The 20950-nt window shown below is 42.6% G+C and overlaps 1 protein-coding gene across 2 annotated transcripts; it reads right to left on the bottom strand.

Moving 5' to 3' along the window:
- Positions 1-8930: 8930 nt before the first annotated feature.
- Positions 8931-16319, bottom strand: si:ch73-62b13.1 (Carbohydrate sulfotransferase 1-like). Of its 2 annotated transcripts, none has more exons than XM_049573423.1 (3): positions 15762-16319; positions 10963-11134; positions 8931-10108 (listed from the first exon to the last, which is right to left on the bottom strand). In XM_049573423.1, the coding sequence occupies exons 1-3, from the start codon at positions 15762-15764 to the stop codon at positions 8979-8981; spliced, it is 1305 nt and encodes a 434-aa protein (XP_049429380.1). In that variant the 5' UTR covers positions 15765-16319; the 3' UTR covers positions 8931-8978. The 2 variants fall into 2 exon arrangements, with proteins under 2 accessions (XP_049429380.1, XP_049429379.1); XM_049573422.1 differs by lacking the exon at positions 15762-16319 and adding an exon at positions 15565-15716.
- Positions 16320-20950: the final 4631 nt, after the last annotated feature.

The following is a 20950-nucleotide window of genomic DNA, read 5'->3' as shown; positions in this document are numbered from 1 at the left end:
AACGCTCACATCTCAAACATCTGAGTGTTGCTCACTTGAAAAAGATTTGGACTGGTTTCTCAAAACCTTCCGGAAAAAAGACTCTCCTTGGGGTGGGATCCTTTAGAGGAGCCTGGCTCCAGCTGGTGATCGGTGTGTGATTGAACGCCAGTAGATAGACTGATCTACTGTATGAGAGCACCCTGAGGAGGTCTGGAGAAACTAAACCAGCGCTTTGCTCTGAACTAAAGTGCCAGCAATGATTTCACTCACTCTGTCTTCTTACTTAATCTCTCCATCCATTATCCAATTGTTGGACCAAGCCTTTTCACCCAAAACTGAGACAACAGTGACAGAGAGTAACCGAGTACATTTACTAAAATACTGTACTTAAATACAGTTTCAAGGTATTACCATTTTATGTCACTACTTCAGCATACATTCTACTCCTCTACATTTATTTGACAGGTTTAATTACCTTTTAGGTTACAATTTTACATTTAAAAAATGGTGATGAACTTGAGTTGCTAAATATAAAACCAGCCAACATTTTTGGATTGTGACTCCTCACAGCAAAGCAGTGTCAAACTGAGGTCTCATGTGCCAGATGTCAACTAGCTGCTAGCAGCTCCAAAAAAAAAAGACACACTTTCAGGTTCAGTACAAAACATAAATATGAATTTACAACAACATTTACTCCGCATCTCCAGCCGAACAGGGAAAACAAGGGCATATGCTATTTGCACCCAGGTGTCCGTAACCAAAAATGCTATTTGCACCTGCAATGTAAATAGACAATGAGGTTATTTACACTTGTGTGAATATTCCTGGGCATCTTTGCATTGTCTAAATATGATGCAACTATTAATGGGTCTACTCTGCTATTCTGCTTAACTTTATGTTCACAGTGTGTGTTTAGCAGCTTTATACATACTAAAAACTGAATATTATATAAGTCAACTAAGTCTTAAAATAATAGGTCCTCATCAGCTCATATAGGATACATACCTTAGTTTCCTGTCTGAAAGTTCAGTACTTTACTCACCCACTATATCTTATTAAATCTGTGAACTGTGTCGCTTTTTATGCTATAACACCAGACCTTCTGGCAGTATGTTGTGTTTTTTCTTATAAATATCCCAGATTGGCTAGTACTAGTCCTGACCATAACCTCTTTGCTCTAATCTTAACTGCGTCCAACCTCGACGCATCAACAAGGCAAGTATTAGTCACAGCACGCAGTGGGATCCACAATGGCACGTTGTAGGGATGGGTGCAAACAGCCAAATAGCTGAAGTGTGACAATTCTCACCTGGGTGCAAACAGAAAATCTAAAAAAAGAAAATGAAATTAGAATAAATATAAAATAAAATATTGAATATCATAGATAAATGATAAATATATGTGTAGAGATCAAAGTGAATAAATTATAATTCCCAGTCAACTATATTCTGAATTCAGGGTAACCAGTCATCAGTAGCTATGCCACATTATGTTATATTGTGCTTATACTGTAGCTAAAAATACATTTGTGTGGATGAACTTAATTTTTTCTTCTACAACCCCTCAGATTTACCTTGTAACCCTTCAGAGTAGTCTGACCAGAACTAAGTTACCCAACAGTACATACGATAGTTAAAGCATTATTTTTAATATATTTTTTATTAAGTGACTTGCTGGTAAACTTAGTGTAGCATGTAGCAGCTAAAGAGACAGATACAACCTGTTTCAATGTATGAATAATGAGTGTATTTTATTGTAGTCTATTTTATGATTGTTTTCTCGGAGTATCATGAAAAGTACTCTATAAATAAAATGTATTATTATTATTAACCCTCAGGAGTCAGTAGAAACTAGATACGGAGCTAAAAGACAGTAAATACTGGAGTTGCTGGGTGACTAGAAACACGACCCTGAGTGAATAATAATGTTTCTCTGTTACTGCTGGATGTGTAAATCATGGGTGTTACAGCAATGTAGGTGGGGCCCTGTTCATCCCTATGAAAGTTGCTCAGTAGCACATGGAGCCAAAAAAGCTTGACTTCTGCAGTATGAATTTACTTGGATCACCGGGGCCCATACAGCAAGCCGTTTGAAATGTTATTGGACCAAATAGATCAAATCCCAATAGTGATACAAGTCATATCAAGGGGGTTGTGATGCTCAAAAAAATGTATCCACTGATTTACAGTTGTCTCTTCCCAATGTGAGTTTATGGGAAGCAGTCTTTTTGAGTCCCATGGCATCATGTGATACCAGGGTGTTGTAACTCCATTGTTTGGCAACTTCGTGAAATTGGCTTCAAAGCATGGTGTTGTTCTCGAGGCTGTAGTTGTTAATAAGCAACTGTTTGCAGACAAGTTTGCATTATCACTTATTCCCTCTATCCGCAAATGTCCCAAAAAAGGTTTAAATGGCAAAATGCTACTTCTAGAGTATCTATATGTTGTGGTAATTGTGCCTTTACTTGAGTATTTCTGCTGCCGCTGCCTCTCAGTTGGATCAATAAGAGAAAGACTGTATTGCAAACAGACAGGCTGTAAATATTCAGTTATTTAACCTCTGAGGAACCTCAGAAGTAGCCTATTCTTATGTGTCTCATGCTCCATGCTGTGTCACATGTCTCTCTCCTACGATCAACTCCTACAACTGCTGCACTGTGCGCCATGAAAAACAAGCTCCGGCGTTTCATAAACTATAGACGCTTCTTAAAATTAAAAATGTCTATTACCTCTGATTATAAAATGCCTAATTACCCTTTGCAGTATCACAGCAGTTAAGCAATCACCATATGCCCTCGTTGAGTGTGTTTTTCACCCAATAGGCCAATAAAGGACGGGATCAATTGAGCATTTAATTATTGTAAAGATGTAAAGCCATGATTTAGATCCTGTTGACAGTTAAGAGAGGACTCCAACCCCAATAACACACGCATATGGTGCTTCAAATGTATTGCTGTTGTTGAGGCTTCCTCGCTGATATATGGAGGAGTACTTGTTGGGATCCACTGGTGTCTTTAAGCTGCAGTGTGTGAGAGATAATGCTGACGGTGCTAAGTTTGACAGAGGGGGGGCCTGCTTGCATTTACCTTGAGGAGCTCTACCCAAGATACAGCTCTGCCAGCTGGCCTTTTGATGTTCGCTGTGAAAGTCCCTTATTAGGATCAGTGGAAAACAAAATAAATAATCTGCGAGTGAACTTGCACTGAAAACAAATGCCGCGGAGAGATGCCATAAAAACGCAACTTTCACTACAAAAGATATCACAGACAGAGTCTCAGTGTAAAGAAATGCTCAGATGCCAAGAGAAAGAGAGAGACAGAGAGCGGAGACGGAGAAGTAAAGATGGCCGCTGAAGAGCAAGGGTGCATATTGAGGGCTTGTGTGTGTGTGTGTGTGTGTGTGTGTGTGTGTGTGTGTGTGTGTGTGTGTGTGTGTGTGTGTGTTTGTGAATCTCTTCTGTGCGCATGGGGGGAAATAACAGCATTTGAATGATGGGTGTGACAGAGGCTGATGTGTGCTCAGGGCCCGTGTGGCTCCAGTAATAAAGATACTGTGGCTCAAAGTGGTTTCATTCTGTCTTAAATGCTCCTTAATCTCTCCATAAATGACGTCTTTGGCTCCCAGTAAGGAGAGTGAAAAATTGAAACTGTTTGCGCCGGGGCTACTGGGATTTTAATGGTCATGTCAATAGAGGAAAAAACTGCGGAGCTTAAATGTCAGGAGAGCTCAATCTATTTTCTCATCGTTTTTTTAACATCCTTATATAAAACATTCAGATATGATACACTGCATGCACTTAGCTTGTGGAAATTACGGCTTATAGTAGCTCTCAGCACTTAAGAGGCAGAGAGAAATGAAAAATATTGTGTGCTGTGAGAAGCCATCTTTAAGTGCTGATGTAAGTCTGATACAAAAAAGAACATAGGTGATGTTTCCCTTGTCATCAACAGCATTTTTCACAAGTCGTTTTAATGGGATTGTCAATATGGCTGTGCGTTCTTCTCACCAGGCGCTGACCTTTTTTAAATCAATGCTCTCCTATAAGGAGGGCAATTTGTGGAGCTCACAGAAGGGCAAAAATCGTCCTCTGCCTCCCTGCTGCTGGGTGTCACCTTTGTCATCGCCGCATCACCATTATCCCGCCTGAACACACAGGTACACACATGTTTATGTATGCTCACGTTCACACGGGATGACATTGATTTTGATCAAAGCATGCGGTTTATGTGTCGGCGTGACAACCAGAGAGCTCATAATTTGCCTACTTTCTGGCTGCTCGCCCAGATAAGGATCATAAAGAATCGACCGTGGGATAATGAACCTGGATGACACACCTGCAGCTAGAGGACCAACTCCAAGGACGTCTCGCAACCTCTTTCGCTCCCACATCTCATCATGAGCAGCGAATGGCTAAGGCGGCTGATTACAGACAGGCGTCAGGGCAGAGGGGGGGATTTACGTGATGGAGCTTATTCGACTGACACTGACACAACAGTGGTGCTGGAAGGTCAAGAAGGTGCTTATCAGAATATTGTTGGAAGCCGGTTCATACTGTGACTGTGCTCGTTGGCGCCTGTGACCTGAAGTTGTTAAACCGAGCGATGATGCTGTGCCTTTCATCTATCTTGGATTTTAATAGCACATGAAGTTTGTTTCACGGGAAACAATGTTTGTTGTTTCCTTTTCAGCTATTTAATTGTGGGCACCATGTTGCAAAGGAAATAATGAGAATAAATCATGTGTCTGTCGTGTCTGAGTCTAATAAACACCATATTAGTTGCTTTATTAATCTGATGAATGTGACTCTCTGTGGGAAAACTTTCTTTTTTGCTTGCTGTTGTTCACACTGTAGATGAGTGTACAGCAGTAGAGATTCTTGCCCACTCAAGCTCTGAACCTTACGCCTCTCAGCTTCAGGGTGATCTTCCTGCTGCTAACAAGCCTCCACCTTCACAGAATTTGTGGTTTATCGTGCTGTTTTAATTTATTATATGAGTGTGAAAAACATCTTTCTGTTAGCCATGCAAATGCAAGTCACTCAGTGCATCACCGCCCAGCTGCTTCCACGTTTCAACCTCCCAACACGACCTGATGCAAGAGGCGCTTACAGTTACATATAAAAGAAAAAGACAAAAAAACCCCTGCAAAAAACGCTTCAAAAAAAACAACAGCAACTGAAAACAACTTGGAAATTTCAAATCTAAAAACAGCAGAAAGAAGCAAGATAAAGTGTTGCTTTGCTTCCCAGGAGCCGTCAGTGTGACAGATGTCAGCGCGCCACTCTCTCCACATGACACCAAACCATTTACAAAATAAAAACGGTAACTTCGCCTTTTAATATCCTGGCTTGAGTGTGTGTGTTTTTCTAATCCATAAATGTGTGTGAGCTCCTCTTGTGTCTGTTCTGACCTCTGTACCTCTACTATATATGTACATGTCCAGTCAGGACAGCACAGCACATCCCCAACCAGGAAGCACTCAGAATTTCATTGTGAATTAACTCAACTAATCTAATAAAATTAAAATTACTATCTGATGAGAAGTATAGGCACATATTGAGTCAGCATGTATGGCTGAGCATTGTTTAGAAAATTACAATACAAGTAAACCTGTGCCCTTAAAGTGTTACTGATACCAATAGAGTAATTCATTTTTGGCCTGGCACGGGTACTTGAGAACTCAATTTGGATGTCAGTATTCATTTAATGTATAGAATAATCACTGCCCAACCTCTCACATGTGAGCATGAATTTGAGTTTAATATGGGTAATATCTTTTTTCAATGTCGAACTGTGTGCAGTGTTTTGCTTCATTCAGCACCTCCTTGTAGAGACTACTGCTGCAGGAGTGTGAGCTCTGTGCTGGGAAACAGTGGGTGAGGGTCCCCCCGCATACACACCCACAGTGACAGAGTAATGTAATGACATACAGCTGATGTTATCTAATGATTATAAATGCTTTATTGACAGAGTCGAGCTGTTTCGGTGTCAATGTGAGATTGTTGGAACTGTTTGACAGCTCTGTGCCAGATTCTGCTGCTGCTGTGTGAGCTCTTGCTAACCTGGCAGACACTGAACTGACCGGGAAAGAAAGTGGCTGTTGAGATGGTCCCTCAGTGCTTCAACTTATTTATGTAACGGCAGCAACAGAAAGTTTGCCGATGGTTTAATGGGCTAATTGAAGCCTGTTGTTTAATAATTGAATTTCAAATAGCACTTGTTTTCCATTGTTGGCCAATTTACACTCCTATTCTTACATTCGTTTTGTTTTGTTTTTTTTGTTGTTGTTTTTTGTGTAAACTTGAGTATTCTATAATAATTCAATGTGAGTACTCGAATATGGAAATTACTTAAAATGCCCATCCCTACTTCATTCAGCACATTTTTTTCTAATTCACCCGATACCCATCACGTGAGTGGAAGCATTCAGTTGTGTAACATGCCATCAGATGCCACAGGTGTGTAGTATAGCCATATTTTTGAATGATTTGTTGGCATCTCAACACACTGAACTGCCAACTCTGTCAAATACGCCGTGCTTGTCATCACCACATCACAGACTTTATGGGTGGAGCTGCTGTGGTAGTGGGCAAATCATACATTGCATTAAATCAAAGATCACTTGCTGAGATTGGCTGAGCAAAACCACACAAACACAATTTTTTTCTGGATCAGGATGCCAAGAAGATCGAATGCAGGTATCAGTTGAATGGAGAAGTTTCAGTAGTACTTGGTGCTGGGTTATTTTGGTAGATACATCTAAGGAATCCAGGACTGATATCCAGCCTTCGCTATGACACTGCGTAAGTTCAGAGTGTGTGAAAACTAGTTAGCAGGCATGCAGGACAGTCCAAAGGGTAAGCTAAAGGTAATGGATTGATAATTAACCTAAGGTAATGATTAATGATGGAAAAAGTAAGCTAAAAGTAATGGGTAATTATTGAAATAAACAGCAGTGTCAATGAAGGGGTACTCGGGTTCATCTGTATCTGTAAGGACTGTGAGGTGTGTCAAACAACATGCGTTGGAAACCACTAGCGTCGATTAACAGTGTGCTATTCTGCATTTCCCAATAGCAGCATGCACCTCATATTTGTTACCCGTATTGATAAGACCTAAATTTGTCAGCACAGTTAAGGAGACAGAGAGGGGTTGCCGCTATTGAGTGCAAAGAAATGGGTAATTAGCTGACGGCTGACTCAGGCCACTTGCAGCTTTGTGTGTCAGGGTGTGGATGGAAAAACCGATGAAGCATATCTCCCCGGGTGTCATAAAGCTTTGCTTTATGGCCAGTTTGTGTAGCCTTGCAGATTAAGTTCAAAGAAAGACGGCCAATCTTTTCTCCATGCATCTTAAATCCTGTTTCCCCTCAGCTGGATGTGTAGATCAATTCTTTGGGCCGCACTGAGATATCCCTGGTGTCAGCAGCTATAGGGCAGCTACAGGAAGTGTGGGGAGGACTGGGTGTCTAAAAATACATTATTAAAGGGACAATTTCACCTCAGATTTAATAGTACTCAAGGCAGCATGACCGTTCCACTCAAATTGCATACTTTCCTTCACTCTGGAGTGGCTTTCTTTGGCGGCATTAAAGCTCATAGCTCCCAGCGGGCTTCAATTGCAGCTTCCATAAGAACATACAATGTTAGCATTTGAAAGGAAAGAAAATCACAGTCAATCAGTGGTTCCTCCATGATTCATGCAATGAGTTCTTTCTCAGAAACTACTTCCAGCATTTATCTCAAGAGAGCAGCTCTATGTGAGAATAAATGGGCTGGTGTCTGGAGATGGCACGCTTCCTCTCTCTGTTTAGACACAAAGACCAATTTCAAATGGTGGAACTGGCAGAGAACCTGCAGCTGTCTAATCTCTGTCTATACGCCACTGCAGACAGCTGGTACTGCCGAATGATCCTGGTATAATTCTTTTTTTGGTTCAAAGTTAACACAAAATGAAGCACAGCATGAGCAGCATGTGTTCTCTTGAGTCAAAAACATATCTTACTACAGACACATCAGCAGGATTGAATTTTGGCTGAAAGACAAACCAAATACAGAGGGATTACAAGATAAAAGACGATGGATTTACACCGTTCTCTGTTTGCTGCACTAAAACTCGAGCACTTATCTGCTTTCCTCCCAAGATTGAAGAAATTAAACATCAAATAAATGCAGTTGCAAGAAGATTTCAGCAAGCTGTGTGGTAGGTATGTTATTACTTACATATGAATAATTTATTTTAAAAAGTCTAGAAAATATAAACAGCATAGTTACAGACATAAAATGTTCAAACACATCCGTTACTTAGCATTTGCACACTTGCGTTGCAACAGTTAATCAGTATTTACAAGCAAACAAACATATTCTCATATTCCCAACGTCTTCACAGAGAAATCAAAACTGCTCTGTGCTGCAGAACATTTTCTACCTACCACATGTGACATTTTAATCCTTTTCCAAAATGCATTAGAGACACTTGGAAGGCGCTGTAATTTATTTATTTTTTAACAAATAAATCCGCCTCGTTTCCTGTTTTTCTCACCTTCAGGAACATCGCTTTTTGTGTGACTTGGGGTCGGATTTACTCTGAAATGGTGCCTGGGCTGTTTCAAGTGTCTTTTTTTTCTCCTTTAAACACTGAAATTATGAGAAAATTAAATCGGGAAAAAAAAAAACCACAGCATAATATCTTCATCACATCAGGATCCAGCTTACTCTTGAACAAGTCGAGATTTTTTTCAATCAACACATACAGCTGTTTATTTTCGATCAACACCTTTTCCAGCACCAGAACAGCATTGACATTTGGCACTTTTATTATCTTTGACAAAACCATATAAAGGGATATTAAATTACTTTAGGAATTATTGAAAAATAAGATGAATTACATTCATTTTCTCAGCATCATGACGGAGCGGTAAGTCAGCTGAAATAAATAAATAAATAAATAAATAAATAAATAAATAAATAAATAAATAACATTGATTTTTAAATCAAATCTACCATGTGGCTGGTTGAAAGGTCCTGTGTTCTACTAAACTGTGAGACAAGTTTCTGAGTTCGCCTGCTGAGTGCACCTGCTTGTACCCCAGCAGGGCCAGAGTGTCGTTGCACAGATTCTGCACGGTCCTCACGATGTCAAAGCCCAAACGAAGCCTCCAGCTCTCCGCTGTCGCTCTGGAGTCTCTGGTGGTGGAGTACCTGTAGTTCCACTCTGACGGAGACGACACGTTACTGTTGGTGTTCTTTGCGATCCACATTCGTACCCTGTCCTCCATCTCCAGCCCCACAAACCTGTACAACTCAGTGGCCTTTTCCTTCGGGTTGAACGCCAGGTCCTCATACCGCACCAGCAGGTAGCGTCCCCTCAGCCACGCTGGCCTTTGAAGGCCTGTTTCTGCAGATGCCGCCATGTCCTTGCAGGTGCTGGTGATCTGTGTCAGGTCCACGTATCGAGGCTGCCGTCCTGTCGCATTCCATATTTTCCAAGCACGGAATTGATCTGAAAACGCCATCATGCGTGAGGCAAGGATGGCTCTGGGGTCTCTCACTAAGTGGATGATCTTCAGGTCCAGACGTGGATCTTCTGTCAGGGTGCGCAGGTCCCCCACCTCAGGGACCCGCACAGTCTTTATGGCTACGTGTTCCCTTGACAGACATGACATGGAGGCTAGGGTGAGATTCAGGGCCCCACACTTCTTGGGACACCAGGTTTCATCAGGAGGATCAGAGGCTGCTAAATCCCCTCCCTCTGAACACACAGGAGGGGAGCAAAGGGCGTGACTGGAACTTCGGCGGAAGAAGGAACTTGTGACGTGGTCCTGGGGCTCTGGACGTATGTAATTCTCCATGAAGTGAAGGTCACAGGTGTACAGATTGAGGAGCAGGTCCCTGTACGCTCCCAGTAGGGCCCGGCGGTCCAGGGTGCGACGCAGCCTGCTGCTGGAGTTGGTGAAGGCCTGCTGGACGTGGTAGAGAGGCTCAAACACATAGAAGATCCCTGGGTGCTGGTTGAGGAGCTGCCCGGTGAAGGAAGAGCCGCTGCGCGTGGTGGCAAACAGCAGGATGTGCTTCCGTGGCGACTCTATGGGCATCCAGCTGTCATCGCACAGGGCTCTCCACCTGGAGTCTTGAAGAAAGAAACAACAAAGTCAAGTTTAACTCATATTGTGTGACACGGATGTCAGCTGCATCCTGTTTTTATTACAGTGAGCTAAATAACGACTTCAGATCACACAACCTGTTCCCCAGGTTCAACTTCTCTTAAAAGAGGAGTTATTTCACTTATTTGGGAAGAGTTACTTCAGCTCATAAAGTGAGTCGGTTTTCGTCATAACTTCAGTCCAGGAGAAAGTACACCACTGAATCAAGCCAATAAAGCTTAAATAATTTAGAGGGTAAACACGCCTGAGTAAGTTGCTTGTCTGCCGGTGGTTACCGAGGGGGCTTATGAAATGGCGGATCTCTAAATATAGCGCAAATAGCTAACGTGTAATTACTGCTGATGAGGAGTTGATTGCAAAGGGGATGTTACTTTCGTACACAGGAGCTCGACGCCAGCGAGCTACAGCTGCGCAATGAGAGGGGATTAATGGAGATAAATTGGAGGATAATTGTAAAACGAATCACACATATTTCATTTCTCTTTCCTCCCCACTTGTTGGGAATCCCCTTGTTTACTGAGCTACTTTCTTTTTCTGTAGCTTCAGGCACAGGTTTGATGCTGTCTCTTTCCTTTAAAGTGCTAAAATATTATTAATATCACTGATCAGGTGTTGAGTGTGTGTCTGTTTATGACCTCTGCTGCAGCTGCACAACCAAAGTCTGTAACAATATACATACATTTTAAGTTATTTGAGTTATTTTTGCAATGCACATGAGCATATCCACAGTATATATGCCAACAGCTCTATACGCTTTATGCCCTCCTGTAGCGAGGCAGGACAGTATTTAGGACAATCTTGATTGGCTGTCGAGGCGTACCTCTGTGGTGTCTGGTCTGGCAGCGGTAGGTTCCCTGACAGGGTCCAGACAGAGAGTCCCTCAGGGTCCGGATGGCCGTGTACTGGACCCCAAGAGACGCACACACCAGCAGCAGCACCGTCTTCCAGGAGCACTCCATCCTGCCCCCCCCTCTGGCTCTACATCCTTCACGCTGATACCGCCAGGGAGACACACACAATGAGATTTCATTTTGATGCATTTTCTCAGCTTCATACATGTGAAGCTCTCACTCCTTTGCGCCTGCAGCACTCCACTGATGGCCACTGAGCAGCTCATGCTGGGCACTTGAACAGTTGAGCGTAAAGTATGTCACATTAACTTTCCCCGTACAGATTTCCCTTGCTGGTTCAGAATGTGAACATTTGTCCTACAAATTGTGTAACTGTGTTTTCTATAGTAGTAAAAGAGTCATTTGAGTGACTAAAGGAATAGTTCAGCATTTTAGACATATGGTTATCTGCCTTGTGGCTGAAAGACTGAAACACTGTAGTGTCTGTACAGTAAATATGAAGATGCAGCCAGTTATCTTAGCTTAGTCTAAAGACAGGAAATGAGGTTAAACAGGTAGGGTTGCCAGTTGTCCCGTAAGTACAGAATCATCTCGTAATTTGAAACTACAAAATGTGCTCCAAATTGGAGCAATTGGTTAGTTTTGTATTTCTGAGAATCAGTTCAGTGCAAGCCTAACATGTATCTTACAAAGATTACAAGTTTGACTATTTAGACAGGGAGATTTTTATGAGATAGAAGGAAACCCTGCAGCCTGTCTGTCATGTTACATTCTCCTGCTCAAACAGAGAATGTGCTTCTCAGCCGTTGTGATTCACGACTGATGAGAAGCTGCTGTCTGGTGTATCAGAGCAACGCTGCTGCTCACAAGTGACAAGTGACAGCGTTGTATACAGTACTGACAGCGGTGTGAAATTTAAAAAATGGCAATCAACGAGCATGGTACACCAAAAAAAGGGAGAAGAGATTACAAAAATAGGCTACAGAAAGGAAGGGGAAATGATCACCAATGGCTGCAATGTGTGAGTGTGAATCATAGATTTTAATAACACCTAGATGCCAAGATGGCGCCGATTCATTCCAGTGGAGTTGCTCACCTGGCACATATGCCAAAAAAAGTTTTTAGCTGAATATGCGCAGTAGTCTTTCCCCCGAGTTCTCGCTTGGCTCATGATGACATCATAGGTTTTTAAAATGCTTTTCTTTGATTCAAAAAAATTGATAAATATAAAACCTCCATGAATCAAAGATGCTTCATGGAAAGAGTCAGAGCCTTGTTTACAGTTCAAGGTGTTCTGTCGACAGTTTTGCAGACGTCTCTTTTATAATCGTAGCCTATAGGGAAAATGCTTTTGAGCCACAAAGATTTTTTTTGTTGAAATACCGTAAGCAGCCCATGGGAAAAATTGGCTGCATGGCTGAGCAGTGTTCTTTGGGGCCTGGTGAGAATATGCACAAGGCCAACTGCATCATCTGCCACTGGATTGTCTCCATTAGTCACGAAGGAATTTATGACATCAAACAACATGCATCAGCAGATATATAGTCATATAGGAAGTTGGCAACCCACAGCTAGCCTGGCTCTGTGCAAAGCTAACAAAATCATATATCAAAAGCTCGCTAAATAAAATCTTGCATTTCTATTTTACTAAACAAAAATGAAAGTATAAAAATGACAATTTGGGGGGTTGTATGCAGGTTTTAAACACACTATAGCCTGTTAATAAGAGAGCTTCAGAGGTGCTTGTTGCATTCAGACAGAGTCAAGCTCGCTGATTCTCCTTGTTCCTGGTCTTTGTGCTAAGCTAAGCTAACCAGCTGCTGGTAATAGCTTCATATTAGAGAGGAAGTAAATAAGAGTATTTCTCAAAATGTCAGTTTTCCTTAAAAACACACTTTTTAAAAAAATATATATATACTTGAGGAAAGGTTGCCCTCTCTTTTCAAGCAGAGAAAAGAGACATCACCTTTTAGCATTTCTAACATAAGTAGCTTAAATGCTTTGAATAAACAGGTTCAGGATTTGTTTCCTGAAGGATCCCCAAAATTTGCACTGCAGAAAAAACACAACTCAAAGGTCAGACCTCTTCAGGGAAATGGTAGCAGTAATGTCCCTATCTGAAATAGCTCCACTATTCAAGATACCGTGCACACACAGTTGCATAATTGCATTTCATTTTTGCTTTCCTCTCTTCTGGGTAATTAAGCCTCTAAGCCCAGCAGAGAGCTACATACCCAGATAAATATAGCTGTCTTCACATAGATGAGTGGAGAAGTTTCCTTTGTACACTTCCGAGTTTTTTGCCACTGGGCATGAGAGAGCAAAGGGAGATGTGATTTTCCAAATGGATTTAGAAAAAAAAAGGTGCTGCCATCCATTTGTCCCTCTGCACCAAACTGATGGTAGGTAATCACACGCGATCCCTGGGCACAAAGTGTGTCTCCATCACTCACCGAGGCAATCATCATCAAAACCGCAGGTAAATATACATCATATTACTGACAAAAATAAATATTGCCTTCCTGTTTGCCTCCTCACCCTCTTTCTGTCACTCCGTCTCTCTCCAGTCTGCCTCTTGTTCATTAATGATGTTTATGTGTCCCTGGCAGACTCATATCCTCAGGAATGTATCACACTGAGCTCAGATCGGCTTTTGATGTTCCATTAATCACAAACAGCGCAAAACCAAAGACATTTACTCTGTGGGTGAGGGGGAAAAGAAATCGAGCTGACATCATGAGCCATTCTGTTTGAATACGGCTAAAAACAGCAATCGCAGAATGAACCCATCAGGGGGAGAAACTTTGTTAGCTGCAGACAGAATGACAGAAACGGGGACGCTCTAACTGTTTGTCTCTTATCTCTGAACAACTTTAAAGCTGTTTTTGCGTTTGTTGAAGGACAGGAGAGACGGATGAAAAAGCAGAGAAATAAAAGCACGAATGACTGTAGATAATGAGAAACTTTGACCAAGCTTCTTACCGCCCCTGACACTTAAGAGGGGGAAAAAAATCTGTCAATTTGACAGTCCTGCCATCCATACCCTACATGTACTGCACAGCTGGCTGACCAAGGCACCTCACATGATTCCTCAGCGACAGGTTTTGTTTTCCTTTCCAGCCGTGATCAGGGCTCAAAGCACCCTTTGCTACACACCCTGCTGCCCTCTGGAGAATGAGGACAGATGCTTCAATGGATTAAAGCAATTTGATTTGCAAGTCCTCTTTTCTCCCTGGCTTATAACTTCTCCCGCACCGGGACTCACACCAGGAATAATACACACTCTGTCTACAGCTGGAAGGGGGCCGTGAGCTTCAGACAGTCCCAGCTTTTGTATCCCTTAAACAATAACAGTGCTTACAGGGGATAAAAGCCTCGGGGACAGGATCAAGGAAAGATTACACTGTGCGGTGCACGCTCCTCTGGCAGGTTTGACTTGTACACTGAGGCGTTGCTGCTGCTGAGATAACATAGCTAGCAGCAAAAGTGTTGGAGCTAATGACATTGTGCACGGTGCAGGGAAGGCAATTGCCTCTGTGGAAAATAAAGGCAACAAATGAGATTAGAGAAGTTAGTGATGAGGGTGGGACTGAGGGATTTGGGATGCAAGTGATTGAGGGATGTGACAGTGCCAAAGATTTTTCTATTAAGGCACCTCAGTGTGTTCACAGATCCTCTGAGTGAGGCACTTTATTGGCAAAGCCTGATGATCAATCCTGGGGAGCACGGAGAGTTGAGAAACAGTAGCAACGACAGGAGGAGCTTTGAGTCTCCAGCTAGCGTTTCTTGCTCTGCTCTCCATCTATCTATCCATCTTTTCCCCCTCTCTCTAAACTAACACATACACACACACACACACACGCACATACACACACACACACACACACGCGCACACACACACACACACACACACATATATATATATATATATATATTCACGCAGAGTGCCACAGGCAGAGAGCAGAGCAGAGCTGCTGCTGTGCGCAGAGGAGCTGCATCTGACCCCGGGCTACAGAGGAGCTCCTGTGATAGGGAAGAAGATGAATCTTGTCCTACATGATTCCTCCAGCGTGCACACACACACCCACACACAGGGACACACACAGTAAAAGCACTACATTACGCACAGGGGAGGGAGGAATGAAGAAAAAGCTTCATCTCATGTTGCCCTGTTTCATTCACAAACAGCAAAATAAGAGAGAGAAAGAGGGGGCAGAGCAGGTTAAGTGTTCAGATAAGTGAAGTGGAGAAAACAATGTAAAGTTAAGGGATGATGAAATTAAGAAAGACAGGATGGACCTGCAACTTTTGTATCCCATCACTTACATCCACACGTGATGGGCTGCTGTCCGAGTCTAACTGTAAGTGATGATGACAAGCACATCATTTGCATCTGAATACAGTTATAATACGTTTTCACTCATTAATACCAATGTAAACTCAACATAGAGCCATTTCCTCCAGAATATAACTTAATAAATACAATAAATGTGTGTCACTACATCACTGAGCCCATGTGGAGCATCACAGTAAAGCCGATAAAGTAGCCTTCCAGATCACTTTAAACTCACCACCAAGTACCGCAGACACACTTTAAGTCGCTGTGTGGAGAAATCACTGTCATTTAGACTGATTGTACCGCTCATATAATCCTTATCGTGATACTCTCCGTCACATTAGAGCATCTTGTTTTTCAGATAACACTTCGGCTGCGGCTCGCTGCGCGTAAAATCCGACAACAGCTGATTTAAAAAAAATGCTGCCTTACCATCAACGCACTCGGTAGGATTTTTCCGGCCGGTCCAGTCCTCTGCGCTGCATTTGTGAAAGTGTGTGTATGTGTGTGAGTGGATCAGCGCTGCCGCCGGTGTGTCCAGAGCCGGAGTGGATTCAGAGCTGGAGATGCGCCATGGATGGAGAGCGGCGAGAGGCTGCGCGAGGAGGCATGTCTCACCCCTCCAGAGACCACACAGGCTACTGGAGCCGAGTCTCTAGATTGGATGCAAGATTGCCTCGCCGTGCATTACGCTTTGATGCCGTGGGGGTACGTTTCATTGCGTCTTGGAAATGCATGTGATCTTACCAGGCAGTGAATAGAACCAACACATCACTAAGTCCAACTAAAAAAAATGACCCTGCTCCTGTTGCCATCATCATTTGAGGTGTTTGCAGGTGTGAGAGGACCAGATATTTCCCATATTTCATGGAGGCAGGTTCCATCAGCTCCAGCCGGCATCAACAACCACTTCCCACCATGAGTCTCATTCCTCCTTCTCTGTCACTGTCATGCTCTCTGCAGGGTTTCTCACTCTACCCTCTCACACACAATCACACACGTCTCCCATGGGACTACATTGGCTCAATGACCTCTATTTTTCCTCATTCCAGTGAGGATGACTGCTATCATAAGATGTGTGCCCCCCTCCTCACTCTGCCGCTGACTCCCTGGTGTGAAGAGATGGGTGCCATATCATTGCCCCTGGGGGGTTACCGTGGGGTCAGGCTTAGCCTGTGACAGCCCCATTACTCCTGGGAATGGGGGTCGATTCTGTTTGCAGTCTTTCAGATTTATCTCCCGCTGTGGCAGAGTCACGCTGGCTAAAGTGTGTCTTTACTGTGACTTGCAGACAGATTGGTGAAATAATGTCATGGCTGCATCTCAGTTCTCACTTGTTTCATCTCTGCTGTTGGATGATTTAAGCTTTAAACCCTCCATCAGTGGGGGATTAGTTGTTCCAACTTTGCTGCCCTCACCTAACCTGTGTTTAAACCTCTCAGGCAGCACAAGTGAATACACCAAAACAAAGGCAGGCAGAAATTATCTCAGAAATGGGAACTGGAGGGGCTGGAAGTCTACCTACGCATACACAGAACAGGGTTTTTCTGGTGATACAGGGCTGAGGCATATTACCAGCCAAAGGTCTTACTGCACAAGCACACACAAAGGACGACAATCTGCCAAGAACGCCCTGTGAGTGATACAAGAGTGTCCTGTCCTCCGCACCTCTCAGTGCTGATCCCTCGCTCTGCCTGCCTACAGCATCGATTCCCCGGCTCCAAGCAGCTGAACGCCCCCACACCTTCTTGGTGAGATCTGAAACAGGCAATAAGAAAAAGTTGAATTTTCTGTGAGTGAAAACCGAATCCTCCACGGGCCTCCCTGTTTAGCTATACCCACACTTGCTCCTCACCACGCACACATGCAAAGAGCACAAAATCAGATGCGCATTAGCGATTCGCAGCGCCTTTCATTTTTCTTTTCCAGAACTATCAGGCTCTCTTAACAAATACCTCACCAATCTACACTCTTTCTTCCCCATATCTCTGTGATCCAACCCATATCTGATGTTTAACATGACAGCAGTCTTTCATCATAAAGTGGAGGGAAATGCTTCGCTGAAATCTCTCTACTGTTCAGGATAACCTTGACTCCTTAGCTCACTGACTGCTTTTCCATATCTGGGCCCGCTTGACAACGTTTGCTCCTTCCACTTTCTTTTAAAGACGCGATCCGTCAGTCAGATTAGCCTATCTGTCAGTCAGCTTGTCAAAAGGCAAAGCAGGTCTCACAAGAGTTATCTAAGGAAGGAATTTTGCCTGTGGAGGAAAGCTTGGGTTTCTATACGCTCCATCTCATTTGAGGGAGTGAGGAAAAAAGAAGACCCTTTATTCAGCCCTCCCTCTATAAGTGCAATAAGCAGGTGAAAAAGAAATCTCATTTCACCCACTAGTATGCCAACAGAGAAAGCTAAATTTAATTCAGCAAACAACCAGCACAGGGCACACTTTCTCTATTTCTTACTGGCAACATCTGAGAACTTTTTTGAGTGTTTGTGGCTTGGACAGTAATCACACCATGCAGACACACAATTATTTCATTCAAAGGAAGAGTTTGACATTCTGGGAATGTGCCTATTCGCTTTTTTGCTGTGAGTTAGATGAAAAGATTGGTGCCATGGTAAATATATGGCTCCAGCCAGCTTCTGATCAGAACAAGCACTGGAAGCAGGGGGAAACACCTAGCCTGCCTCTGTCCAAAGGGGAGAAAAATCTACTAACCACCACCTCTAAAGGTGCGTTCAGACAGAAAGCAAAGCAAATGTTCACCTTGATTCATTCGTGCAAATTTGACTGTTTTGTGAAGTCTGTATTTATCCGCACCCAACAGCCAATGTGCCAACTGTACACAGTTGGCAAGAGACAGACGGTAGCTATAGCTTTGTAAACTCAGCTCACTCACGTACCATTATTATTTACAGTTTTATTTGTACATAAATCAAAGTGTAAAAACTGCAATTTACTGCTTTACATGGCAGTTATGTGTTGGATATTTCTTAGGTGGGAGCAGCAAAGTCCTTGAATTGCAGCTGGTTGCCTGGCATATGGTGACCAGACGTCCCTGTTTGTCCAGGATTGTCCCGTTTTGAAGATTTGTATCCTTAGTCCCAATAAATATGTATAAAACACAAAAAGTGTCCCTTTTTTAAACACAATTAAAATAATAATAACATTAAGATTATGCTTGTTTTCAGCACTTGCACAGACATTTATCACATTCTGTACCACTCATTGTTACTTAATCCAATATAAAAACATAAACAATGCACAACATGTCTGAATAGACCCTTTTACTTCTAGTAAACACTATGATGTTTCAGGTGGGCGGGGCTTAGCTGGAGGCAAGACAGTTCTCCACAGACATTAGTTAGCGCTAGTTAGCAAGTTCTGTTGGCCAACGGGACCAGACTGGCTGACCCATATGCTCTCACTCAGTGAATGGATGATCCGACAGGAAGCTTTGTGGTTGATTACCATGCCAATCTTACAAAGAAGGGCGACACAAAGTTTCCCTCCAGTTTCTTTTGCTATCGAATGTTAGCTAATGCGCTAGTGTGGCACTGAGTGTCCTTCAGAGACATTAAAAGTGTTTCAGAGACAGACATGAAAAAGGATTTAAATATCTTTCCCCCCTTTTAAAATTAAAACTCATTACAAACAGCTAAGGACTTCAGCATCTGTTAAAATTACTGTTTTGATGTAGTCTATGTGATCTTTATTATTTTCTAGCAGGTCTGGTTGTGCCTTAAATGGTTGGAGCACCTGGTCAGCAGAGGGCGCTGTGTGTGTAAGGTATCAACGACTGACGCCTGCCACTAGTAGAGTGAGATGTCAGATCGTTGCTGTAGTGCAGAGAAACACAGACGCCGAAGGACTGATATTGTGCTTTTTACTGTTCCCACAGAAAAAAAAAAAAAAGTTAATATGCTACACAAGGAATCGGCCACCGTGTCATTCTTATAAGTGTAACACTAAGTTAGCATTACAGAGAAACCCAGCATAATTCTTAATTCCTTTCCAAAGTGTCTGATGACATGGACATGATAACCTTTAATACGCAAAACATCATTCATCTCTACAACAGGAAATACTTTTCCCCGAACCTGATATGAAGTGTGGCTGCCCATGTGAGCGTTTTTGATGATCGCCTGCTTTCATTTTATCGCATTTAATCATAGTTGTCTTCATTTTTGTTTGCCTCAAGGTAACAAACCGATGTCATTGTGACGCCGGCCTTAAAAGGGTCTATTCAGCACTAATTTTTCTCTGTGTGGCAATCAGCGGGCCATTATCAAAGCTCTTGCTATGATGTCTGCAGCTCTTTCTAACAGAACCTGTCAGTACGCTAACAGTTAGCTGTCTTTTCTAAAGAGCTCCGCAAGACTACTCCTTCCTTTGTAAAGTAGTGGTGAAAGGGCAACCAGTACCACAGTAGACAGAGCTGGCATCCCATGTACAAAGGCAATATCCCCAGAGTGGCCGCAAGTTAGATTCCAACTTGTGGCCGTTTCCTGCATGTTATCCCCACTGTCTCTCCCCCTTTCATGCTTAAACTGTTGAATGAAGGCAAAAAAGCCAAAAAAATAATCATAAAGTACTAGTTCAGTCGTGCATGGTGGAAATGCTGTTGAAAATAAAAGACAGCCAAACGTAAGTGGTGGTTACAAGCAGTGCAAATGCCAGTGACAGCCATCTGAAACGGGTAGCTCAGGAGGACCTTTGCTGCCCATCTGGTGAAACACAACCAGACGCTTTTGAACCATGGACTGTACTGTTGGTCCTGTGTGTTACTGTGATATTATTCAGTCCTCAAAGACACTGTGTTTTGGTGGATTTTTGGTGGAACAAAACATAATTTTTCTTCTGCTGAGGTGTTGTCCATGGTGTTGAAAGGTGCACTTGATAGGTGTGCTAAAGCATTGAAATAATTCTCCCCTATCCTGATGAAACGCTTATGGTTCATGCATAAGTGCATAAATAAACGGGAGGTACACTTAATGCCTCATTTCAGCATAGCCCTGTTTAACCGGAAATTCATTCATTCCCATGAGAACCTTTTTTTTGGCATAAAAATAATTAGCAAACAGGTTAATGAATGTGATACAGCTCTATTTATACATTTTGTCCAAGTGAAAAGTTTAACAGTATCATGTGTAGCTAGTTAGCATTGCTATGCTAGCCACGTAATATATAGATGGCATGCATGTTTCATGAAACACCTGACAGGCCAACAAAAGACGCTCAAAATTACCTTGTCATATATGCGGTGGCGTTTTTAATGCATTTCTTTGCGTTGAACACTAAGCGTGTACTTTGTATACTATAGGGAAACAAGGACACAAAACAAAGCTGTGTTGAAATGAGGCATAAGGGTCCCTGTTGCACATTGGAGAAGCTTCTTTGTTGGCTTTCTCCAAGAAAGCCATTTCTGACAAAAAGCTATTGACTTTAACCCACACCACGATTTTATTCCTAATCTTTACCAAGATTGATTATTTGTATGTAATTTCTGCTCTCATTTTTGAAACACTGAGACGGCCCACGTCGAGGGCTTTTCTTTTTTCCTAATATTTCTTGACTGTTAATGGGAGGTCATGATTGAATTCAATGACGCTGACC

This window comes from Epinephelus fuscoguttatus, linkage group LG4 (assembly GCF_011397635.1).
Source record: "Epinephelus fuscoguttatus linkage group LG4, E.fuscoguttatus.final_Chr_v1".
NCBI lineage: Eukaryota > Metazoa > Chordata > Actinopteri > Perciformes > Serranidae > Epinephelus > Epinephelus fuscoguttatus.
This window is presented reverse-complemented; position numbering and strand designations above follow the sequence as displayed.

Excerpts from the sequence above, each read along its gene's own strand:
- si:ch73-62b13.1 (XM_049573422.1), bottom strand. The coding sequence starts at position 15,639 with ATGAGCGGTACAATCAGTCTAAATGACAGTGATTTCTCCACACAGCGA. Across the intron at positions 11,135-15,564 it reads TGTGTCTGCGGTACTTGGTG|CGTGAAGGATGTAGAGCCAG; the intron begins GTGAGTTTAAAG and ends TGGCGGTATCAG. Across the intron at positions 10,109-10,962 it reads CCAGACCAGACACCACAGAG|ACTCCAGGTGGAGAGCCCTG; the intron begins GTACGCCTCGAC and ends TCTTTCTTCAAG.